Source organism: Eptesicus fuscus, chromosome 24 (assembly GCF_027574615.1).
Source record: "Eptesicus fuscus isolate TK198812 chromosome 24, DD_ASM_mEF_20220401, whole genome shotgun sequence".
Lineage (NCBI taxonomy): Eukaryota > Metazoa > Chordata > Mammalia > Chiroptera > Vespertilionidae > Eptesicus > Eptesicus fuscus.
The window spans coordinates 14,036,793-14,055,361 of record NC_072496.1 but is presented as its reverse complement, the minus strand read 5'-3'; the positions used below and the strand labels follow the sequence as shown (position 1 = coordinate 14,055,361).

The 18,569-nt window shown below is 40.9% G+C and overlaps 1 protein-coding gene and 1 long non-coding RNA gene across 2 annotated transcripts; both read left to right on the top strand.

Annotated features, from left to right (window-relative positions):
- The first annotated feature begins 550 nt into the window (after positions 1–550).
- Positions 551–10,125, top strand: HNRNPU (heterogeneous nuclear ribonucleoprotein U). The gene is made up of 14 exons (XM_054712910.1): positions 551–1,367; positions 2,197–2,308; positions 2,397–2,470; positions 4,421–4,560; positions 5,098–5,197; positions 5,606–5,718; positions 6,021–6,284; positions 6,550–6,669; positions 7,079–7,207; positions 7,289–7,457; positions 7,727–7,966; positions 8,278–8,465; positions 8,746–8,817; positions 9,285–10,125. The coding sequence occupies exons 1-14, from the start codon at positions 737–739 to the stop codon at positions 9,336–9,338; spliced, it is 2,406 nt and encodes an 801-aa protein (XP_054568885.1). The 5' UTR covers positions 551–736; the 3' UTR covers positions 9,339–10,125.
- A 2,432-nt stretch (positions 10,126–12,557) lies between these two features.
- Positions 12,558–18,481, top strand: LOC114228481 (uncharacterized). The gene is made up of 3 exons (XR_008555354.1): positions 12,558–14,856; positions 16,540–16,643; positions 17,253–18,481. It is a non-coding gene; the product is annotated as an uncharacterized LOC114228481 (long non-coding RNA).
- The last annotated feature ends 88 nt before the right edge of the window (positions 18,482–18,569 follow it).

Sequence of the window (18,569 nt, the reverse complement as noted above, 5' to 3'; positions counted from 1 at the left end):
TAAGGAAACCCCCTGCGTGTAATAACTGCCGATTTGTGCTGCACAAAATCAAAACTGAAAAAAAATATATATTTTTTAAAAAAAAATAAGGAATTTGAACCAAATAGCTGGACGGGGCCAATCTAAGATGGAAGGCGGAGGGTTGCAGTTGAAATTGACAAGTGGGGGGATGGAAAGCCTTTGGGTGGAAGCGGCCGGCCTCCGGGCCGGAAGGGCAGAGACGGTCCGGGTGCCGCCACCAGGGAACCAGGACGGCCGACGCGGGTCGCGGAGGGTCGGCTTCAGGCGAAAGGCGCTTTGCTCTCCCTCCATCCGCTCGAGACCAATGGGCCACGCACAGCGCGGACCCGCCGCGCTCCGGGCCGGGACCCGGGCCGGGCGCGCGCGCGGGGGGGCGGGGCGTCGGGGCGCGCGGGGGGGCGGGGCGTCGGGCGCGCGCCTGCCCTGCGCGCAGACCCGCCCGGCGCGGGGGGCGGGGCCGCTATATTACGTGCGCGGCGCCGCGGCGAGAGGACGTTGCGTGCTCGCTCGCGCCAAGCGAGTCTCGGCGTCTCCCTCGCGAACTCCGTGAAAGGAATTGGCGCCGTTCGACACCAGGCGGGTCCGCTCTGCAGCAGGAACCCACGTCCAGCCGCAGCCGCAGCCGCCGCAGCCGCCGCCCGCGCCGAGGAGCAGCCGCAGCCAGTGCCGAGGAGGAGCGAGTCTGAGCAGCGCCAGCGTGAACGGGGCCCTCACCATGAGTTCCTCGCCTGTTAATGTAAAGAAGCTGAAGGTCTCGGAGCTGAAGGAGGAGCTCAAGAAGCGGCGCCTCTCCGACAAGGGCCTCAAGGCCGACCTCATGGAGCGGCTCCAGGCCGCGCTGGACAGCGAGGAGGCCGGCGGCCGCCCCGCCATGGAGCCCGGGAACGGCAGCCTCGACCTGGGCGGGGATTCCGCCGGGCGCTCGGGAGCAGGCCTCGAACAGGAGGCCGCGGCCGGCGGCGACGAGGAGGAGGAGGAGGAGGAAGAGGAGGAGGGGATCCCCGCCCTGGATGGCGACCAGATGGAGATCGGGGAGGAGAACGGCGCCGCGGGGGCGGCCGACGCGGGCCCGATGGAGGAGGAGGAGGCCGCCTCGGAGGACGAGAACGGCGACGACCAGGGCTTCCAGGAGGGGGAGGATGAGCTCGGAGACGAGGAGGAAGGCGCGGGCGACGAGAACGGGCACGGGGAGCAGCAGGCTCAACCGCCGGCGACGTCGCAGCAACAGCCCCAGCAGCAGCGCGGGGCCGCCAAGGAGGCCGCGGGCAAGAGCAGCGGCCCCACCTCGCTGTTCGCGGTCACGGTGGCGCCGCCCGGGGCCAGCCAGGGCCCGCAGCAGTCGGGAGGTGAGCGGGCGGGGGCGGCGGTCGCCGCGGGGCCGGCGGCGGGTGGGTGCTGCGTTGTAACGTCGCGCGGCGGGAGGGAGGGAGGGAGGGCCGGGGCGGGGGGGGGGGGCGGCGCGGGGAATCCCGGATTAGCCGGGAGGCCTGGGGATCGGTGTGTGCGACGGGGGTGGCAGCGCCTCCATTATGTGGCTCGAGAGGCGGGGGAGCTGCAGCTGCCGCTGGCGGGGGGTGCCCCGGGCGCGTGGGGGGGGCCCCGTCGGGCCGCGGTGGCGCCGCCGCGCTGCGTGCGCGCGGTGCGGGCACATGTCTCGGGGGGGGGGAGGGGAGAGTCCCGAGGGCCCGGGTTGGGCGCGCTTTGGCGGCGCTGGGCCGCGGTATTGTGCGCGGAGCGTGGGGGCTCGGTGTGACGTCACTTCCGGCGGGCGGGGCCGCCGGGAGCGCGGGGCGGAAAGTAAGTACAATGCGGCCGCGGGGCGCGCGGGCCCGGGCGGGGGAGGGGCGGCGGGGCGGGCGCGTCCCCTCTCCTGTCCTGAACTCTTTTTTTTTTTTGGGGGGTGCACGTGGGCTCGGCCTGTGCGGCGCTATTTTTCGTTAGGGTTCTCGAATCTTCTAAAGGACTGCCGATACTTGCAGTGCCTCTAGACTGCGTCACTAACTCCAATCCAGTTTCAAACTGACTGTTGTTAAATTCGCGTTTGATTCGTCGATTACAAACGCTTGCAACCAGGAACAAGGAAATGCCGAGCTGTTTTCCGAGCCTTAAAACCCAAGAGCTGTGTGTGTTGCCTTGTGGCTTGGCCCCCTAAATAGGGGTGTTGTGTGTTTGTAGGAGACGGCAAAACAGAGCAGAAAGGCGGAGATAAAAAGAGAGGTGTGAAACGCCCTCGGGAAGATCACGGCCGCGGATACTTTGAGTACATTGAAGAGAACAAGTATAGCAGGTAGAGGATGCTCCCCCAGTCTTGCCTGTCTCCCGTTCTGGATTCCTTGGTGGGGGAAGCTGTATCAGGAGACGATGTTGTCTTTCAGAGCCAAGTCTCCTCAGCCACCTGTTGAAGAAGAAGATGAGCACTTCGATGACACGGTGGTTTGTCTTGACACTTGTAAGTGAAGCGGCTGCTCCCCCCGATTATCAAACGTGGTTTCGGTTTTAAAACGTTAGGAAAACTTAAAATGTAGTACGTTTGAGCTTAAATGCAGAAGATTTAACGGGGAAATGGAGACAGGTTTTTAAAGGCAGGAAGATGATTTTTCCGGTACTTTAAATACTTAGTATAGCATCAGTTGTATTGATAATTAACACAGGCTCTAGCAATTTGGTAATACTTTTATATTACGTGAAAGTTCTTTGTAGGAATGTAAAATTAATGCCAACTTTTGACTAGCTAATGGAAACTTGTAAGGCTTCTTCAATAAAGTAATATCATCTTTTTTGGACTTAAGTGAGCTATTTGGATTAGTTACATATTTATTAATGGCTTTTCCCATTAGCACACAAGTGTATTCCCTATTCTAAAAGATTGTAATATTACTTTATCAATAACTGCTCTTTTGTTCTCAATTCCAGTTCAGTAGCTGCTGCTTTAACATAAGTTGATTTCTTCCAAAGACCTGGGGCAGCAGCAGCGGCCTATCACTGGGCCACTAGCTTTCTTCACCAGCGAATGGTATCAATGGCAGCGCTGTAAATACCGCTCCTTTACCCAGTTGGGTTGCAATTGAGTATGAGGAAGTATTAGTCTTGCAAACCTAAATGGCCATGGCTGTCAGAGTTGTAATTTTTACTTACGAAGAGATTTGTTGATTTAGTATTTGATCAGAACACAGTTCTTGCAGTGATAGAACAAAGGGTAGAAATAATTGCTTGAAAAATAAGAGGTAAGGTGTTGACCTGCCCCTGTAGAGCCTGGGGAGTTGAAGCTTAGATGCCAGTGTTTTTGAATACAGATTGTTTTACTCAGATATGTCAGAGTGTTAATGTCAAACTCTTTCTTGATTTCTTGTTGAGTACCCTTTACAGGTAGTTAAGATAGTAAAGTCTTTTAAAAGAAAACTACATGGAAAAGTAGTCAGATTAATGTTTTGTTATTTTCGGTTTCTTAAGTCTAAAGTATTAGGTATTGGCAAGATAATTGAGGCAATGATTCAAGAAGGTAACACTACTATTATAAAGTAGACAGACTTGTAACTGGTCACCTAGGAATATCAATTTGTTAAGTGCAATATTGGGTTCATTCTATCAATGATGGTCAGGAATTTTAAGAACAAAGCTTTAATGTAAGGGGAATTCCAAACTGTAGATTTCATTTTTTCTCACCAATAAAAACTTTTTAAGGAAACAGCTTTCTAACTTCAGCTCTCCCTTAAAAGTGCATGTTAATGAGCCACTGACCCAAAGGTAGCTAGCTAGGTTAAAGGCATTCTGGATTTGGATAATCCCAGAAGTGGGTAACCCCCATTGTTGTGGAACAGGCAAGCACAAGGAAAGGAGACCGATAAGTTACAGCATTAGACAACCAGGTTTGTGTTTTGTAGATGAGGCTGCCTTCACAAGTTTTAGAAAAGAATTTAGGATCTAGAGTCCCTGGTGTTTTAAAAATAGAAAGTACAGGATCAGCAGCTCATACTCCTATTAAAAAATATTTGGTCATGGCCTCCTGTCAGTCCTATTGTGGCACTGGTAAATTCTACCTGGTTCTGGCATGCTTCACTTTGATTTCCTGCTATCCTCTACTGCTTGCCTCTAAATCAAGGTAAAGAGCAGAGCAGGTATGTATTAATGTCACATTGTCTTGATTATTTTATATACTTAAAATACACGTTAAACCTTGGTGCTTCTTAGTTTTATAGGTGGTTTACACTTCAGTACATAATTTGACAAGAGTGACTTGGTGGGAGTGGGGCTTAAAATTGAAAATTTAAAAGCATGTAAAAAAGTGTCTATGTAGCAGTTAGACATACGTGCAAAAATTTAATAACCAAGTTTTGTCTACATAGCCGATATATTTACTTTTGATGTGAAAAGAAATAATATGGTATTGATATAATTACAGATAATTGTGATCTGCATTTTAAAATATCAAGAGATCGCCTCAGTGCTTCTTCCCTTACTATGGAGAGTTTTGCTTTTCTTTGGGCTGGAGGAAGGGCTTCCTACGGTGTGTCAAAAGGCAAAGTCTGCTTTGAAATGAAGGTAAATAGAATTTTGTGTTTTGTTTTTTAAGAACCTTTGTGAGTTTCCATTTACTTGGCGCTATTGGGTATCAGTAGAACTTTATTTTTGGAATTTCTATGAATTAGAAGAGGGATAGAAACCTTTTGTAAAATAGTTGAACATGTTTGATCAGAATTTGTGGTACACAGCCAGCCCCATTTTTATTAAAAGTGCGCTCTTTTTTTAATCAGGCACTTGAAAAGACCCACCAAGGGTTTAAAAATAGACTCGGTTTTGTTCCAGAGGAAAAAATGTTAACTATGTGCTTTAATTGTTGTAGGTTGAGTATTGAGAAGATGTAATTTTTAAACATTAACTGTTCTTTTAAACGTGATTCAACCAAATACTCAAATCTTTTCAAGTTATAAGCCCTTATATCAATTTTTTTTAAGTTCTTGAGTGGGTGACTTTTTGTATTAGTAGCCAGAGAAGAGTTATCCCATGAAATGAAATAAGCCAGGTTTTAAGGGTTTATCTTTTGGCTTATAGTTTAATCATTTATGATTTGACTTTCAGGTTACAGAGAAGATCCCAGTAAGGCATTTATACACAAAAGATATTGACATCCATGAAGTTCGGATTGGCTGGTCTCTAACCACCAGTGGAATGCTACTTGGTAAAGTTTCTGAGTACTGTGTACTCACTGAGTGTTTAGGGTCTGATTTTAGTAGTTAGAGTAGAAGGCATTCCAAATATTTTGCTTGTTTTTGTCCAATTCTGTTAATATTTTAAGTGAGATTAATAACATTAGCATGTAGTAGGCATAGGCTAAGTTTTAGTTTTTGTTCTTTTATGTTTACTTGTTTTATGACCAGTAATACTTAAGATAGACTGTTATCCATGTTATGCAATTTGCAAGCTAGTTATTTAACTCAATATATCTAGTATAAAGTCAGTGTATGTGAAAGAATATTTAGTATATGCTCATTTTTTTTAAAACCTTACATCAGGAATACTAAAATATATGGGTCATTGAGCTGTTTTGAAAAAAATCAACTTCATGGTAGTTCATTATTATTTTTAGGAGAAGAAGAATTTTCTTATGGGTATTCTCTAAAAGGAATAAAAACATGCAACTGTGAGACTGAAGACTATGGAGAGAAGTTTGATGAAAATGATGTGATTACATGTTTTGCTGTAAGTCATAGCTCAGTTTTTATGTGTAAATGGCAAGTTATATGCTCAGAAAAAAATTTTTAAAAGCTGTGTCAATATCAACATTTACTACTAACTCATTTTGATAAAAAGTACTTAACATCAAGTTGACCTAAAAATCTAGTCTTACCTTCTAAGGCAGTATTGTTTCTGCTTTTGGATGTAGATCGAACCTAAATAGGTTTTCCATAGGATAATCTTCACTCATTTGAATTTTGAAGTTTCTTAGAAGTTTTACAGGAAGCAAATTAAAACTTAATCTCCCCTCCAACCCCCCTTAACAGAACTTTGAAAGCGATGAAGTAGAACTCTCCTATGCAAAGAATGGACAAGACCTTGGTGTTGCCTTCAAAATCAGTAAGGAAGTTCTTGCTGATCGGCCACTCTTCCCACATGTTCTCTGCCACAACTGTGCTGTTGAATTCAATTTTGGTCAGAAGGAAAAGCCATATTTTCCAATACCTGAAGACTATACTTTGATCCAGAATGTTCCCTTGGAGGACCGAGTTAGAGGTCCAAAAGGGCCTGAAGAGAAGAAAGATTGTGAAGTAAGTGACCTTTTTACAAAAGCATTTTTGAGCACTGCTTGTTTGGGCAAAAATGACATTTACTTTATGCCATTCCTGTAATTTTTCTCTAAGTAGCTGTCTTCTCTCTTTATGTGGAGCGTTAAATTTTCCACAAATTACTTAGTTTTACAGTGCCATGAAAAGTCAGATACTTAAAGTGTGTTTTGTGCATTAAAGTATATTTTTTAATTATTAGGTGGTTTCTAATGATTAGACAGTGAAATAACTTTTCTTTCCATTGTAGGTGGTTATGATGATCGGCTTGCCAGGAGCTGGGAAAACTACCTGGGTTACTAAACATGCAGCAGAAAATCCTGGTAAATACAACATTCTTGGAACAAATACCATAATGGATAAAATGATGGTAAGTAGAATGTTGATCTCAGCATTTTAAAAAGACCTGAAGGTATTCTAAGTAATCCTGCCTGCTATCCTTTTCCATTTTGATAGTATTTGAGAGAGGGGAGTTTGGGGAAAGTGAAATTGGTTGCTTAAATGTGGGCTCTTTATCTGTAAGGTAAACTGCTTTCCAAATTCTAGGCTTCATTGTCTTTTCTAAAGAATTGAAGTTCTCACCATCCAATAGCTACAAAGATTGTGAATAGCTTGGGGTCTTAGTACATGCTAGTGACCCTTTTTATTATAGCAATAGTGGGAAAAGGGAATATTTAAATTATAAAATGTTGCCTGTTTTCCATATGTAGGAGAGATTTAAGCTGCTGCTTAGCTTAAGCTGCACAAGCTCAAAGGAAACTTCTCACTTTTAAAAACAGGTAGCAGGCTTTAAGAAGCAAATGGCAGATACGGGAAAACTGAACACACTGCTGCAGAGAGCGCCACAATGTCTTGGGAAGTTTATCGAGATCGCTGCTCGCAAGAAGCGGAATTTTATTCTGGATCAGGTAAGCTCTAGCTTTGAAGTTGGAAAAGTAACTGAAAATTGGGTTTGGTGTAGAATTAATAAATAACTTGTTGTTTTTAAGACAAACGTGTCTGCTGCTGCCCAGAGGAGAAAAATGTGCCTGTTCGCGGGCTTCCAGCGGAAAGCTGTGGTCGTCTGCCCGAAGGATGAAGACTACAAGCAGAGAACACAGAAGAAAGCAGAAGTGGAGGGCAAAGACCTCCCAGAGCATGCAGTTCTCAAAATGAAAGGCATGCAACTTTATTCTGTTGTCACATTAACTCTCCTTCTGTCACTTACAGCTGTAAGCTTACACAGGAGTCACATTAACTCTTTGTGAATGAGTATGTTTGGCTTGTTTCTACCTGTAGGAAAATGCGTTAGTAAACCAGTAATAGTTATTGTAGTGTGTGTTGAAAAACTTGAAGCCATTCAAGAATTGGAGATTTAAGGATTGTGAATGTGTTGTGCTAATCTGACTTTATTCCTTTTTTTTTTTTCCTGACTTGATTCCTTGTAGGAAACTTTACACTGCCGGAGGTTGCTGAGTGCTTTGATGAGATAACCTATGTGGAACTTCAGAAGGAGGAGGCCCAAAAACTTTTGAAGCAATATAAGGAAGAGAGCAAAAAGGCTCTTCACCCCGAAAAGAAACAGAAGAGCAATAAAAATAAGAGTGGCAAGAACCAGTTTAACAGAGGTGGTGGCCACAGAGGACGTGGTGGATTCAATATGCGTGGTGGAAATTTCAGAGGAGGAGGCAAGTTAACATTCAGCATTCTCTTTATTTGATTGGTGATTGACACAAGTGAAAATCTAATTTGGGTCTACATGTTACTTAGCTGAATTTAACATAGGAAAACTGATCCTCATATTAATCATAGCTCCTAGTTTTAATGTGATTTGGTAGGATACAAACATAGGTTGTATCAGTGGTTAAATTAAACATTACTTTCACCTTTAAACATTTATTTTTCCCCTAAAATAAAGGCAATGGTCCAGAAGAACTCTTAAGTCACATGTGTAAAGGAGGCACAACACCTGTAATCTAACGTGTATCTTGTTTTTTAGCTCCTGGGAATCGTGGTGGCTATAACAGGAGGGGCAACATGCCGCAGAGAGGTGGCGGCGGAGGCGGAAGTGGTGGAATTGGGTATCCGTACCCACGTGGCCCTGTTTTTAGCAGCCGAGGTGGCTATTCAAACAGAGGAGGGAACTACAACAGAGGTGGAATGCCCAACAGAGGGAACTACAACCAGGTAATGATTTATGATCCATGCATGCACTGATCCCTAATTATGTATATACATTAGTCTAAAAAGAGGAAGCTTGTGTTGCATAGCCTCTGTAAGAATTGTGGGAACACAGTGTAAATGCACTGACATAAGAAAAGTTAGTGATGGCAGTAAAATTAGTCCACTTAATTAAATTTGATTTTCAGGTACATTTCTGTGCCCTCTCATCCTTCCCATGTACAAACCTAAGAAGTTGTTGTGCTCTGAGTTCTTAAAGATTTTTCTTACTTTTTTTACACTTTAGAACTTCAGAGGACGAGGAAACAATCGTGGCTATAAAAATCAATCTCAGGGCTACAACCAGTGGCAGCAGGGTGTAAGTAATTTCTTATGTGCTTAGTACACTAAATTGTATTTTTTCATAAGAATCATTCTTCAAAAAGATCTTACCCAGGGATTGAAGTGTTTGTAAGTGTTACAGGGCAAGGTGTAAATTGTGTTGCAGTCATAGCCATAATCTTAATCTTTTGAAGGTAAAATAGGTTGATGTTTGGTATAACTTAGTATTTTTTTAATTAGTATTTAATACATATGGTTCTTTTTACTACTAGCTTTAATTGTATAAACTAACCAAGTCCTGATGTGTTTCCTTTTGTAATGTGTTTATTGGTGATAATAATGGGATATTAATACTAACTGAACATGGTTTGATAGAAATCAGAGGTATGACAGTTATAAATTTGTTTCCAGCAATTACTCTGAATTAGATTCATTGTCATTTCCTAAAAGCAGTTTGAGTGGCTTATTGATGTTTTTTCTTTAAAAACAAATTTTCTCTTACAGCAATTCTGGGGTCAGAAGCCATGGAGTCAGCATTATCACCAAGGATATTATTGAATACCCAAATAAAACGAACTGATACATATTTCTCCAAAACCTTCACAAGAAGTCGACTGTTTTCTTTAGTAGGCTAACTTTTTAAACATTCCACAAGAGGAAGTGCCTGCGGGTTCCTTTTTTAGAAGCTTTGTGGGTTGATTTTTTTTCTTTTCTTTTTTGTACATTTTTAATTGCAGTTTTAAAGTGAATCGTAAGAGAACCTCAGCATTGTGCACGATAAGAGAATGTGTCAGTATTTCAGGGTTCTACATTTTATCTGTAAAATGTGACTTTTTTTTTTATCACAACAAAAGTAAAATGTTGCTTTGTACCTGGTGTCTTTTATTAAGAATTTACTCCCCCCATTTCTCAGAGATAACAGTCGGGAGTCATTGTCACAATATAATAGAAATGTTAGCAACCAGATTCATGTAAGGACTAAGCGGTCCTCATGAATTGCATAAGACTCTGTACTGCTCATATTACACTCCATCCTCTCTGTAGTTTGCTGAGTAGTGGAGGGGGTATGCTAAATAGTAGTTTCTGACAATAACTGGGAAGGCTTTTTCTTTTTAAATAACATTGGAATTGGCATAATTGAATAAAGATAAAACTTGGAACCAAGATAGAGAAGATGGAGTGTATGTAGAAGGGCTGTTAAAAATGTAAAACTTGGTTGTATTATTTGTGGAGGCTCAAACTTGTGAAGGTTAAATACCATAATTTTCCATTTGTTCTGCATTTTGATTCTGAAAAGAAAGCTGGCTTTGCCCATTTCTTATTAAAAAAACTTGTTGTAAATCCAGTTGTCTAATGGGATCTATATGAAGTTAGCTATGTCTGTATGCCCTTCTCCCACAAAATACTGTATAACTAGTGTGCTTGTAGTAGTTAACTCCACCATCTTTGTAAGCTAATGCAATTGTGAGTCACCCATTTATATCTTAATTTTTAATCATGTCAGTTCTTGAATGGGTATCTCCTTAGCCTGCTGATTTCTTTTTTCTTTCTAAAGAAAGTGGGTGGAGAAATTAATTTAGACGTTTGTTTGCAATAAAAAGAATTCATTTTACTCTCGTTTTGGGATTCTCGCCATCAAGGTTCAAAATCCCTTTTTAAAACTCCCAAGAGGAGAAAACCTAAGTGTGCGCTCTCTGGACAGCTTATTCTTTACTCTGTACTTGGAACATTTAGGTTTTAAAAACTTAAATGTATATTGACAATTGATCTGAATTATGAAGTAAAGTTGAATTCCCTTCCCCTCCCCCACAGATGACTTAACATTTAATGAGGGGAAAAGGTAATGGCTGGGAGAAGTTAACACTCAGTTTATCATCTTACAAAACGCTAATGGCTGTCCTCAACTGATATTTTATATACATACGTAATACATGAAACTCTGGGAACAGATGCTTTTAGAAGCCATCATGCAAGCCAGTCATTGATTTCACTACTACACAACACTGCTAACTTAACTGTAGCTATGTGATAACATGAGATCCCCTAACTGTAATTTTATTGGGTTTGCACAGAACACTTAATCTTGTAAAGGACCCTCACTAATGTGAAGTGAGGAATCAGGAGTCAAACTGTAGAACTAAAGCTTCAGTCTAGTGTTTCGTTGGTATTTTAGGTTGCTTCTGGTAAGTTTAGGTTTGTCTATATTTGATTGCTTAGATTTGTTTTAGCCACTTCAAATCAGATTTTTACCTTAAACTAGGTTTTTTTTCTACAAGCTGAGCTGGAGTTGAGTTTTAGATGTTGGTGTAGGTAGCTTCAGTTGATAACTTTGTGGAACAGGACTAATCTTACAATCACCATAAGAATACTTAACAGCACAAGGCAGTGTCTCAAGGGCTTTTGTCCTTTCAGCAATTAGCGAGCTGCTGGCAGTGACTAGCATGAGCTACTTTGCAGTATACATTATTACTAGGATTGCATAGACTTAATTTAAACCCAGGGGGCAAAATTCAAACTTTGTTGCTAATGAATGCTTAGGTAATCTAAATGTCTAGGTGCCTTTAAAAAATTTTGAATATACCTTGTAGTTCAATATTGCTTACTAAGAACTCCATATTCTAATAATTGCAGTGGAAGAGTAATGGCCAAATGACAGGCACTATTTGATAGACTTAAGGAGTCTCAAGATCAGAATTAGTAATGTCTATGGTTATATTAAAAGAAATAATCTTAGAAAGTATATAAACCATTCAGAACAGGGAAGGGAGAGCACTAAATAGCAAGCAAAAGGGAGAGAAAGGCCAAGTTTAGCAGAGTAAGATCTGTGAAAGAGAAACTTGTTTTATCCACTCCTCCCCTTGCCTACCTCTCCTGGAAAGCAAAACAAAAACACAAGAGGTACAGTGCTGAACAAATGTCCCAACTACACCTAGGGAACACTCACTGTGAGATTGCTATTGGGTGCTTTTCACTAGGAAGTTCTGCAGTTCACTAGAAAGTTCTGCAGATGCTGAGTCAAGAGTTGGATCAGATTGGTCAACTACCATAGTATTAAAGCCATTAACAACATAAAAAGGTTAATCAGAAAAGAAAAAGTTGCAAGATAAAAATGAAGTACTGTGAACTGACATGACTTAGAAAGTTCTCTCTTGCTGGTGGGTTACATCTTGTTACTGGATCTAGCCTTTGATGGAGGGCTCTGACGTAGAGGCTGTGACCAGCTTCTGACAGACAGACAGCAAGGTGAAATCTTAAAATGGCAAACAGAAGCCATAGTAAACCCACAAAACAATAAGCTCTCATTTGCCTAGGGTACATCCTGTCTGAAAATGAGAAATATGAAACTAGATGTCCTAAGCACTAGCAACAAGGTATTTAAAGCATCTTAAAGACTTTTAGAAAAAATACTTGAAAGTTTTCCAGGAAAGGTAGTATGTTTTTCACCTACTTTTGGGGAGTTTACATTCATGAACAGTCTATTCTGTATTTAATACCTGCCTCAGTTGTGGGAATTAAGTGTAAATTGGCTTTTAATCGTAGGATCATTTTTATAATGGGTCCCATTGCACAAATGAAAAAGATGAAATATTTTAGTACTTTTTTTTTTTTAATATGTTTTATTGATTTTTTACAGAGAGGAAGAGAGGGATAGAGAGTTAGAAACATCGATGATAGAGAAACATTGATCAGCTGCCTCTTGCACACCCCCTACTGGGGATGTGCCCGCAACCAAGGTACATGCCCTTGACCAGAATCTAACCTGGGACCCCTTGAGTTCGCAGGCCGACGCTCTATCCACTGAGCCAAACCGGTTTCGGCTATTTTAGTACTTTTTAGGTAGTAGTATTGACATCTCAGATAAAGATCTGATCGTCAGTTTACAGGAGTATATTTGATGTTTGTAAAAAGGCAAACCAGATCCAGTTAAGATTATGCTAAAGAAAGTATACATTTCCATCCTTTAAGTTAGTTTCTCTCACACATCTTAAAAACAACATAAATTTCCATAGTTTCCTTTTTGCACGTAACTAGGATGTCATTGAAAAAATGGATGGAACTTCTCTACTGTCCAGCCCTCCAGAATAGTCATCGGAATATTCTAGAAAGATGAACATGATACTCAAAAGCCATTTTATTCCTAAAATTCTTGAAATGTTTTGAATTTGTTGTTATTTCTGGGGCTTTGAGAAAAACTGGGTTTAAGTTTTAACATTTTAGTAAATAGTTAATAAAAGCAAGAGTAGGTTATGGCCTGGCAATCCATTAAGTTTTAAAGGGGCTGTTAGTGCTTTGAATAAAAATCCCTCAATGCCTCAACTCTCTAAACAGCAATTTGCATTTATTAGTTACGTAAACTACAGTCTCTTCAAATCATTAATTGCCTACATTTAATCTAAAAATAGTCAAACTACTAATACCCTTTTGATATGGAGAGGAGCCTTTTCCTTTGGGTAATTTTTAAAATTGGAATTTTCTTACTGGCCCAGTCATTACTCCACTTCCACACCAAAACATGCAGATGGTAGGGTTAGCCAGTTTAGCATTTGAGGTGTTTTTTTGTTTTTTTTTTTTTTAGGTTACTCTAATCTCCAGGGTGTGTTTTTTACCTAATACTATTACCACAGGTACATGAAAACCTTTAGGTAGTTGGGAATGGCTAACAAAGATGACTATGCACTTACACTAAGGATATACTCTCACATCCTATCCAATTGACGATAAATATAGGTGGTTGAATATCTTTAATTTGCCCAACGAACTATAAGGGCTAGTAGATTGGAAATAGGTGAGAAATGTTAACCTATAATTACTCAAAGAATGTAAATATCTTGTGTGATTAAGTTGGAAAGTGCTGTCCATGTGGAAAGCCAGATAAGTTCATTTTTTTTTTCAGCATTATGTAGATAGGTGGTTTTAGGCGATTGCAGATCCAGTATTAGAGGAATGAATGGTGCAGGTAGCTGATAGCCCAGAACCATGGTCGGCAAACTGCAGCTCGCGAGCCACATGCAGCTCTCTGGCCCCTTGAGTGTGGCTCTTCCACAAAATACCACGGCCTGGGCGAGTATTTTGAAGAAGTGGCGTTAGAAGAAGTTTTAAGTATAAAAAATTTGGCTCTCAAAAGAAATTTCAATCGTTGTACTGTTGATATTTGGCTCTGTTGACTAATGAGTTTGCCGACCACTGGCCCAGAACATCCGTAATCACTGCTTGATTAGGTTGGACAAGGAACATGACCATGTGTTTAATCTGTAATTACCTCATTATTACTTAGGAATATTATTTCCTCCCTTTCTATGCCAAGAGTCACCAGTAACTTGCAACTTGACAAGGAACAGGGGTTTTACTTTTGACAAAGCTGAATCTGTGGGTATGAGCAGCTATACTCTAGTCAGGTAGTGAGGTGATGACATTCGAGACAAATCGAGAAATGCAAGCAAGGTTCAGCCCCTTATTGTGGCTGCTCCTGTGGCACAGCAGTCACTCCTGAGTGTCCAGCTCGAGTGTCTGCAAACTGGAGGAATGCAGGGATTATAGGCTAGAGAGGCTGACATAGCATCTAGCTGATACACACAGCTATTTGTGGCATGTTCTTTCCTGCCGTTCCTTTAACAGTCCGCCATCGCCCAGGAGGTAAAATTAGTTTTGTCCAGTAAACCTATGCTGGCCAAGCACTTGAGAGGCATTGCCACAAATTACTACCAGCCAGAAAATTTTTAGGTAAAAACAGTATAGACATCTAAGTTGAGGGACACAAGCTTTAAAATGTTAAGGCATCTAGAGAGAAGATGAGATAAAACCAATACTTCAGAATGATTGGGGCTTATGTAAGTGGCAGCTAACAGAGATTACTTTCTTAAGGTAGCTATTAAGGTGTTTCATAACAGTTAAGGGAGATACAGGAGTCCTGGTTAAGTACAATATAAAAGGTTCCAACTTCACTATTTTTTTCTTTTAAGTAATAAAAAAATGTGCTGATTTAAATTTCATCTCCTTTTCCTTAGTCTGTCCATGTGAAAGTGCTGTGTGGAGGAGTAAAAGGGCCCAACTAAATCTGTTCCAGTGATTCCAATAGGTATTCCAAATCAATTGCTGCTTGTACGTTTAACACTTGTTACATTGAGTTTCTAGGAACACCTTAGTTAAAATTCCCCTTATTTTAAAAAGATGGAGGGAATGGGGGAAACTTGGTAAGCAGATGGGTAGGTTCTGTAACAGAAAAACAAAGTTTGATTTCTCCTTCCCATACCTTAAGTGGGCGGTCCCCTTGCATAGATATTTGCAGTATATGCAAATAGAGCCCAGTCCTCTTCAATGTTAGAATCTTCTGATTGTTTGAATTCATTGTTTCACTTTTTGCAAGACATTTGTTACAATGTCCTCCATCCTTGTATACTTTAAATGTAGTATTCTGATGCAAAAAATAAAAAAGAATACCTGTGTTCTTAGTTTCCCCAAAACTTCCTGCATCTATACTAAATGCATAAGTATAAAAAAACAAAAAAGTGATTGAGATCCTTTTGGATAACCAAATGATATTCTAGGAAGTAAATTTAAGTTGTAAGGAAGGAATAAGGCTCAGGGAGCTTTGCCAGTCCAGAGTATTAATGTCTCTTCCCTGATGTGTTTAAAGCTTAAGGAGCTTAGAGGACATTTCTTTTTCCTGCTGCGTATTCCAAAATACTGTATTTTGGTGAAATGAGTGGACTTGGGTGCTATACTGATTTGAAATGTAGCTCAGGGTTTTGTTCAATGAAACAAGAGTTCTAGTCTGTCAACTAAAAACAATCTAATGGCTTCTGAAGAGCCCGTAGCTCAGCTTAAAGTGAGCGGTCCTTGCTCAGTGTCACTGATCGCTTTCTCACAATAGAAATACTTGGGGAGAAAGTCATCATTCTAGAAAATGAAGAGGAAGGCAAAGGCGCAGTGGTTGAAAAGACTTTACAGCATATTTGTAGTGCTCATGTTACAACCTTTTGAAAATGTAATACTTTGAGAAATGCCTTCATAAGTTTTTTGTCCCTAAAGCTTCCTTTTTAAGAGAAAATTTAGAGATGGAACTTAATGCACAAAATAAATGTATAAGATAACAGTATTTAGGTGGTAAAGGATATTGGTATATTACACTGACCTGATTTGATGACCACTGGACAGTATTTTAAGTTGCTTCCAAAAATCCTTTATTCTGGAGGACCATTAAAATCACTCATAGCAATCGTTTTAATTTTCCTACTTTCCTCATTAAGGTTTTCTGCTTACCCAAAGCATAGTATATATATTAACATGACTTTTAAAGGGGTGTCTTGACCCCCATCTGCAACAGATTTTTATCTAGGAATAGAAGGATTCAAACCCTATTTGATCCCTAGCTCTGTGCTGAAAAGTGCATAAACAGGAGTCCTGAATTTATTATATAGACCTCCTCGCATTATGTAATCGAAGCAAAGGGAAACCAGCGATGGAGTCGAGGTACGTAGACTAAAGAGATGCTTGCAAATCAAATAATGGAACTAGGGATAGTCAACATTTCTTGTTGCCTAACTTGGTCAATATCAATTACAAGTCCAGAGAGAAGCTTGAAGTTAATTTTAATTCCCTGAGGTCCTTTTATTAAAATGTAAAATCAAGTAGTCAAAGCAAAGGGGAGGGGCGAGGGAAGGGGGAAATGCATAAAGCACTGGAAAGTTAAAGTAGGTATGATAGATAAGCCACAAGAAGTTGTAAAAACTACTAATGACCACAATTCTATTTCAATCAGCTATTTAGCTGGTACCTACTGCTATGTCACCTCGTGTGACAATTCGGATTTGCTGGGACACTGACAGATGCGTTGCAGTTGGAGGCTCCAGGTGAGAATGGAAGGTAAGTTACTCTTTCAGACTAAAATCTGAAGTGTGCGCTTGGATGAGAAGGGAACCTGGTTTCTGTCCATTTGCTAGTGAACATTTAGTAATTCACTGTAACAAGTGGTGACTGTTTTGTGACACTTGGTTGGAATGTGAAGATAAACATGGGCAAGGGTTCTTGACAAGATAACTTGGGCTCAACTTGCAGCACAGGTCAATGGAAGTGCCACCTACTGTAACAGATGGAACGGGTATGAGAACCGAAATGGGAAGGTGATCCTAATCCCCAGAGGTTAGTGACCAGGAGGATAAGAAAGGTTACAGAGAGGAAGTAGAAGATACTTGCAGTGAAATTAAAAAGTTTGAGGAGTATGAATTCAGGTCATGGTGGCCCACGGTAGATAGAGGTGATTGGACTGGAAGTGGGATGGCAGAGTGGAAATGGACCGGAAAGGCTAGAAGTGGAAGTGTCAAGATCTATAATGGAGGCCTTATCAAATGTGTCCAGAGCAACGTGATAAAGGGCCTGGAGTCTGTTAGACATAGTCTGATAATTCAGTAATACATCTCCTAACATCTTACTAAAGAAAAAAATACATAGTGACATCTCCCTGTTTTTCTCCAGGTCTCCAATTTATAAAGCATCCTGCTGTGAAAATGAAAACAACCTTGTTGTTGGTGAGGGTCCTGGAAATTTTCACCAGCCAAGAGAGGCTTCTCTCTCACCGGGGGTAAGATGTAACCATAGAATGCTAGAGCTAGAAGCCTTAGTTATTTAATCCAATTGCCTCGTTTTATATGTTACATATATTTGTAAACTGAAGCTAAGGACACAAGTGGCCTGCACAGATAGCTTGTTAAATATCAGCTTTGATGAGTACTCAATTTTTTCCCAACTCGTGCAATCTCTTAAATGAGTGCCATGTCATGGCTTCTTAAAAACATAGTATTTGGTTGTTGTAATATGAATAACGTAGACTGCATTCATTGTTGTGTCAATAAGAGTGGGCAAGACCTTGCCAATGCATTTTCCTTTCTGATACCCTGCCCTAATCAATGCCAAGTCCTTCCTTTGGTGGCTGTCAAGATGATTAGGATCAATAAACATTAAGACAGGTGTGTGACAATGTCATTCACTAGTCTAGCCATTATGGCATTTGGTAAATCACATAGCCTAGGCATCCTAACCCTCGTAGTAATAGCCACAAATTTATCATTTCTTAACCAGGAAGACCTAGCATGTACTTAACAGATTTTTTTTTTTATGTTGATTTTAAAACAAAAAAAGTCACTGCTTTGGAGAGGAAGAATTTTTTCCTGAATAAATAAATGCTGTGGGTTGAGTTGTCCATTGGCTGCTTAAAAAAATATATATATATATGGCAGAAGAATGAATCATAAATGTCTTAACTTTTATCAGTGTAATAATACTGTGTAATCTGGCAGTTCTTTTTCCTTTGCATCAAACAAGTTTGGAAAATATTTTGTGCATATTTAAGTTCTACATAAAACTTAAAACCATGCATACTTCCAAAACAATATTTAGAATAGTTAAAAAGCAATCTTTACCTGCTGTGTGAGACATGGAAGAATAGAATTTGCAAAGTGATCCAATCCATTAGCTTTAAGTCTCATACTACCATTGGTTTAAGAAATGAGGACGTGCCCGGCTGGTGTGGCTCAATGCTTGAATGTGGAACCATGAACCAGGAGGTCAGGGCACATGCCAGGGTTGTGGGCTTGATCCCTAGTAGGGTGCGTGCAGGAGACAGCCAATCAAAGATTCTCATCATTGTTTCTCTCCCCCTTCCTCTCTCTCGAATTAATAAAAATATGTATTTTTTTAAAAAGAAACCAGGAAGTATTCCCTTGTTTTTAACTGTACAGTAATAGGATTGTTTTTAAGGCAAGTTTTAAAATCCAACTGGGATTTTATTTTTAA

Excerpts from the sequence above, each read along its gene's own strand:
- HNRNPU (XM_054712910.1), top strand. The coding sequence starts at position 737 with ATGAGTTCCTCGCCTGTTAATGTAAAGAAGCTGAAGGTCTCGGAGCTG. Across the intron at positions 2,309-2,396 it reads GAAGAGAACAAGTATAGCAG|AGCCAAGTCTCCTCAGCCAC; the intron begins GTAGAGGATGCT and ends GTTGTCTTTCAG. Across the intron at positions 2,471-4,420 it reads GGTGGTTTGTCTTGACACTT|ATAATTGTGATCTGCATTTT; the intron begins GTAAGTGAAGCG and ends ATATAATTACAG.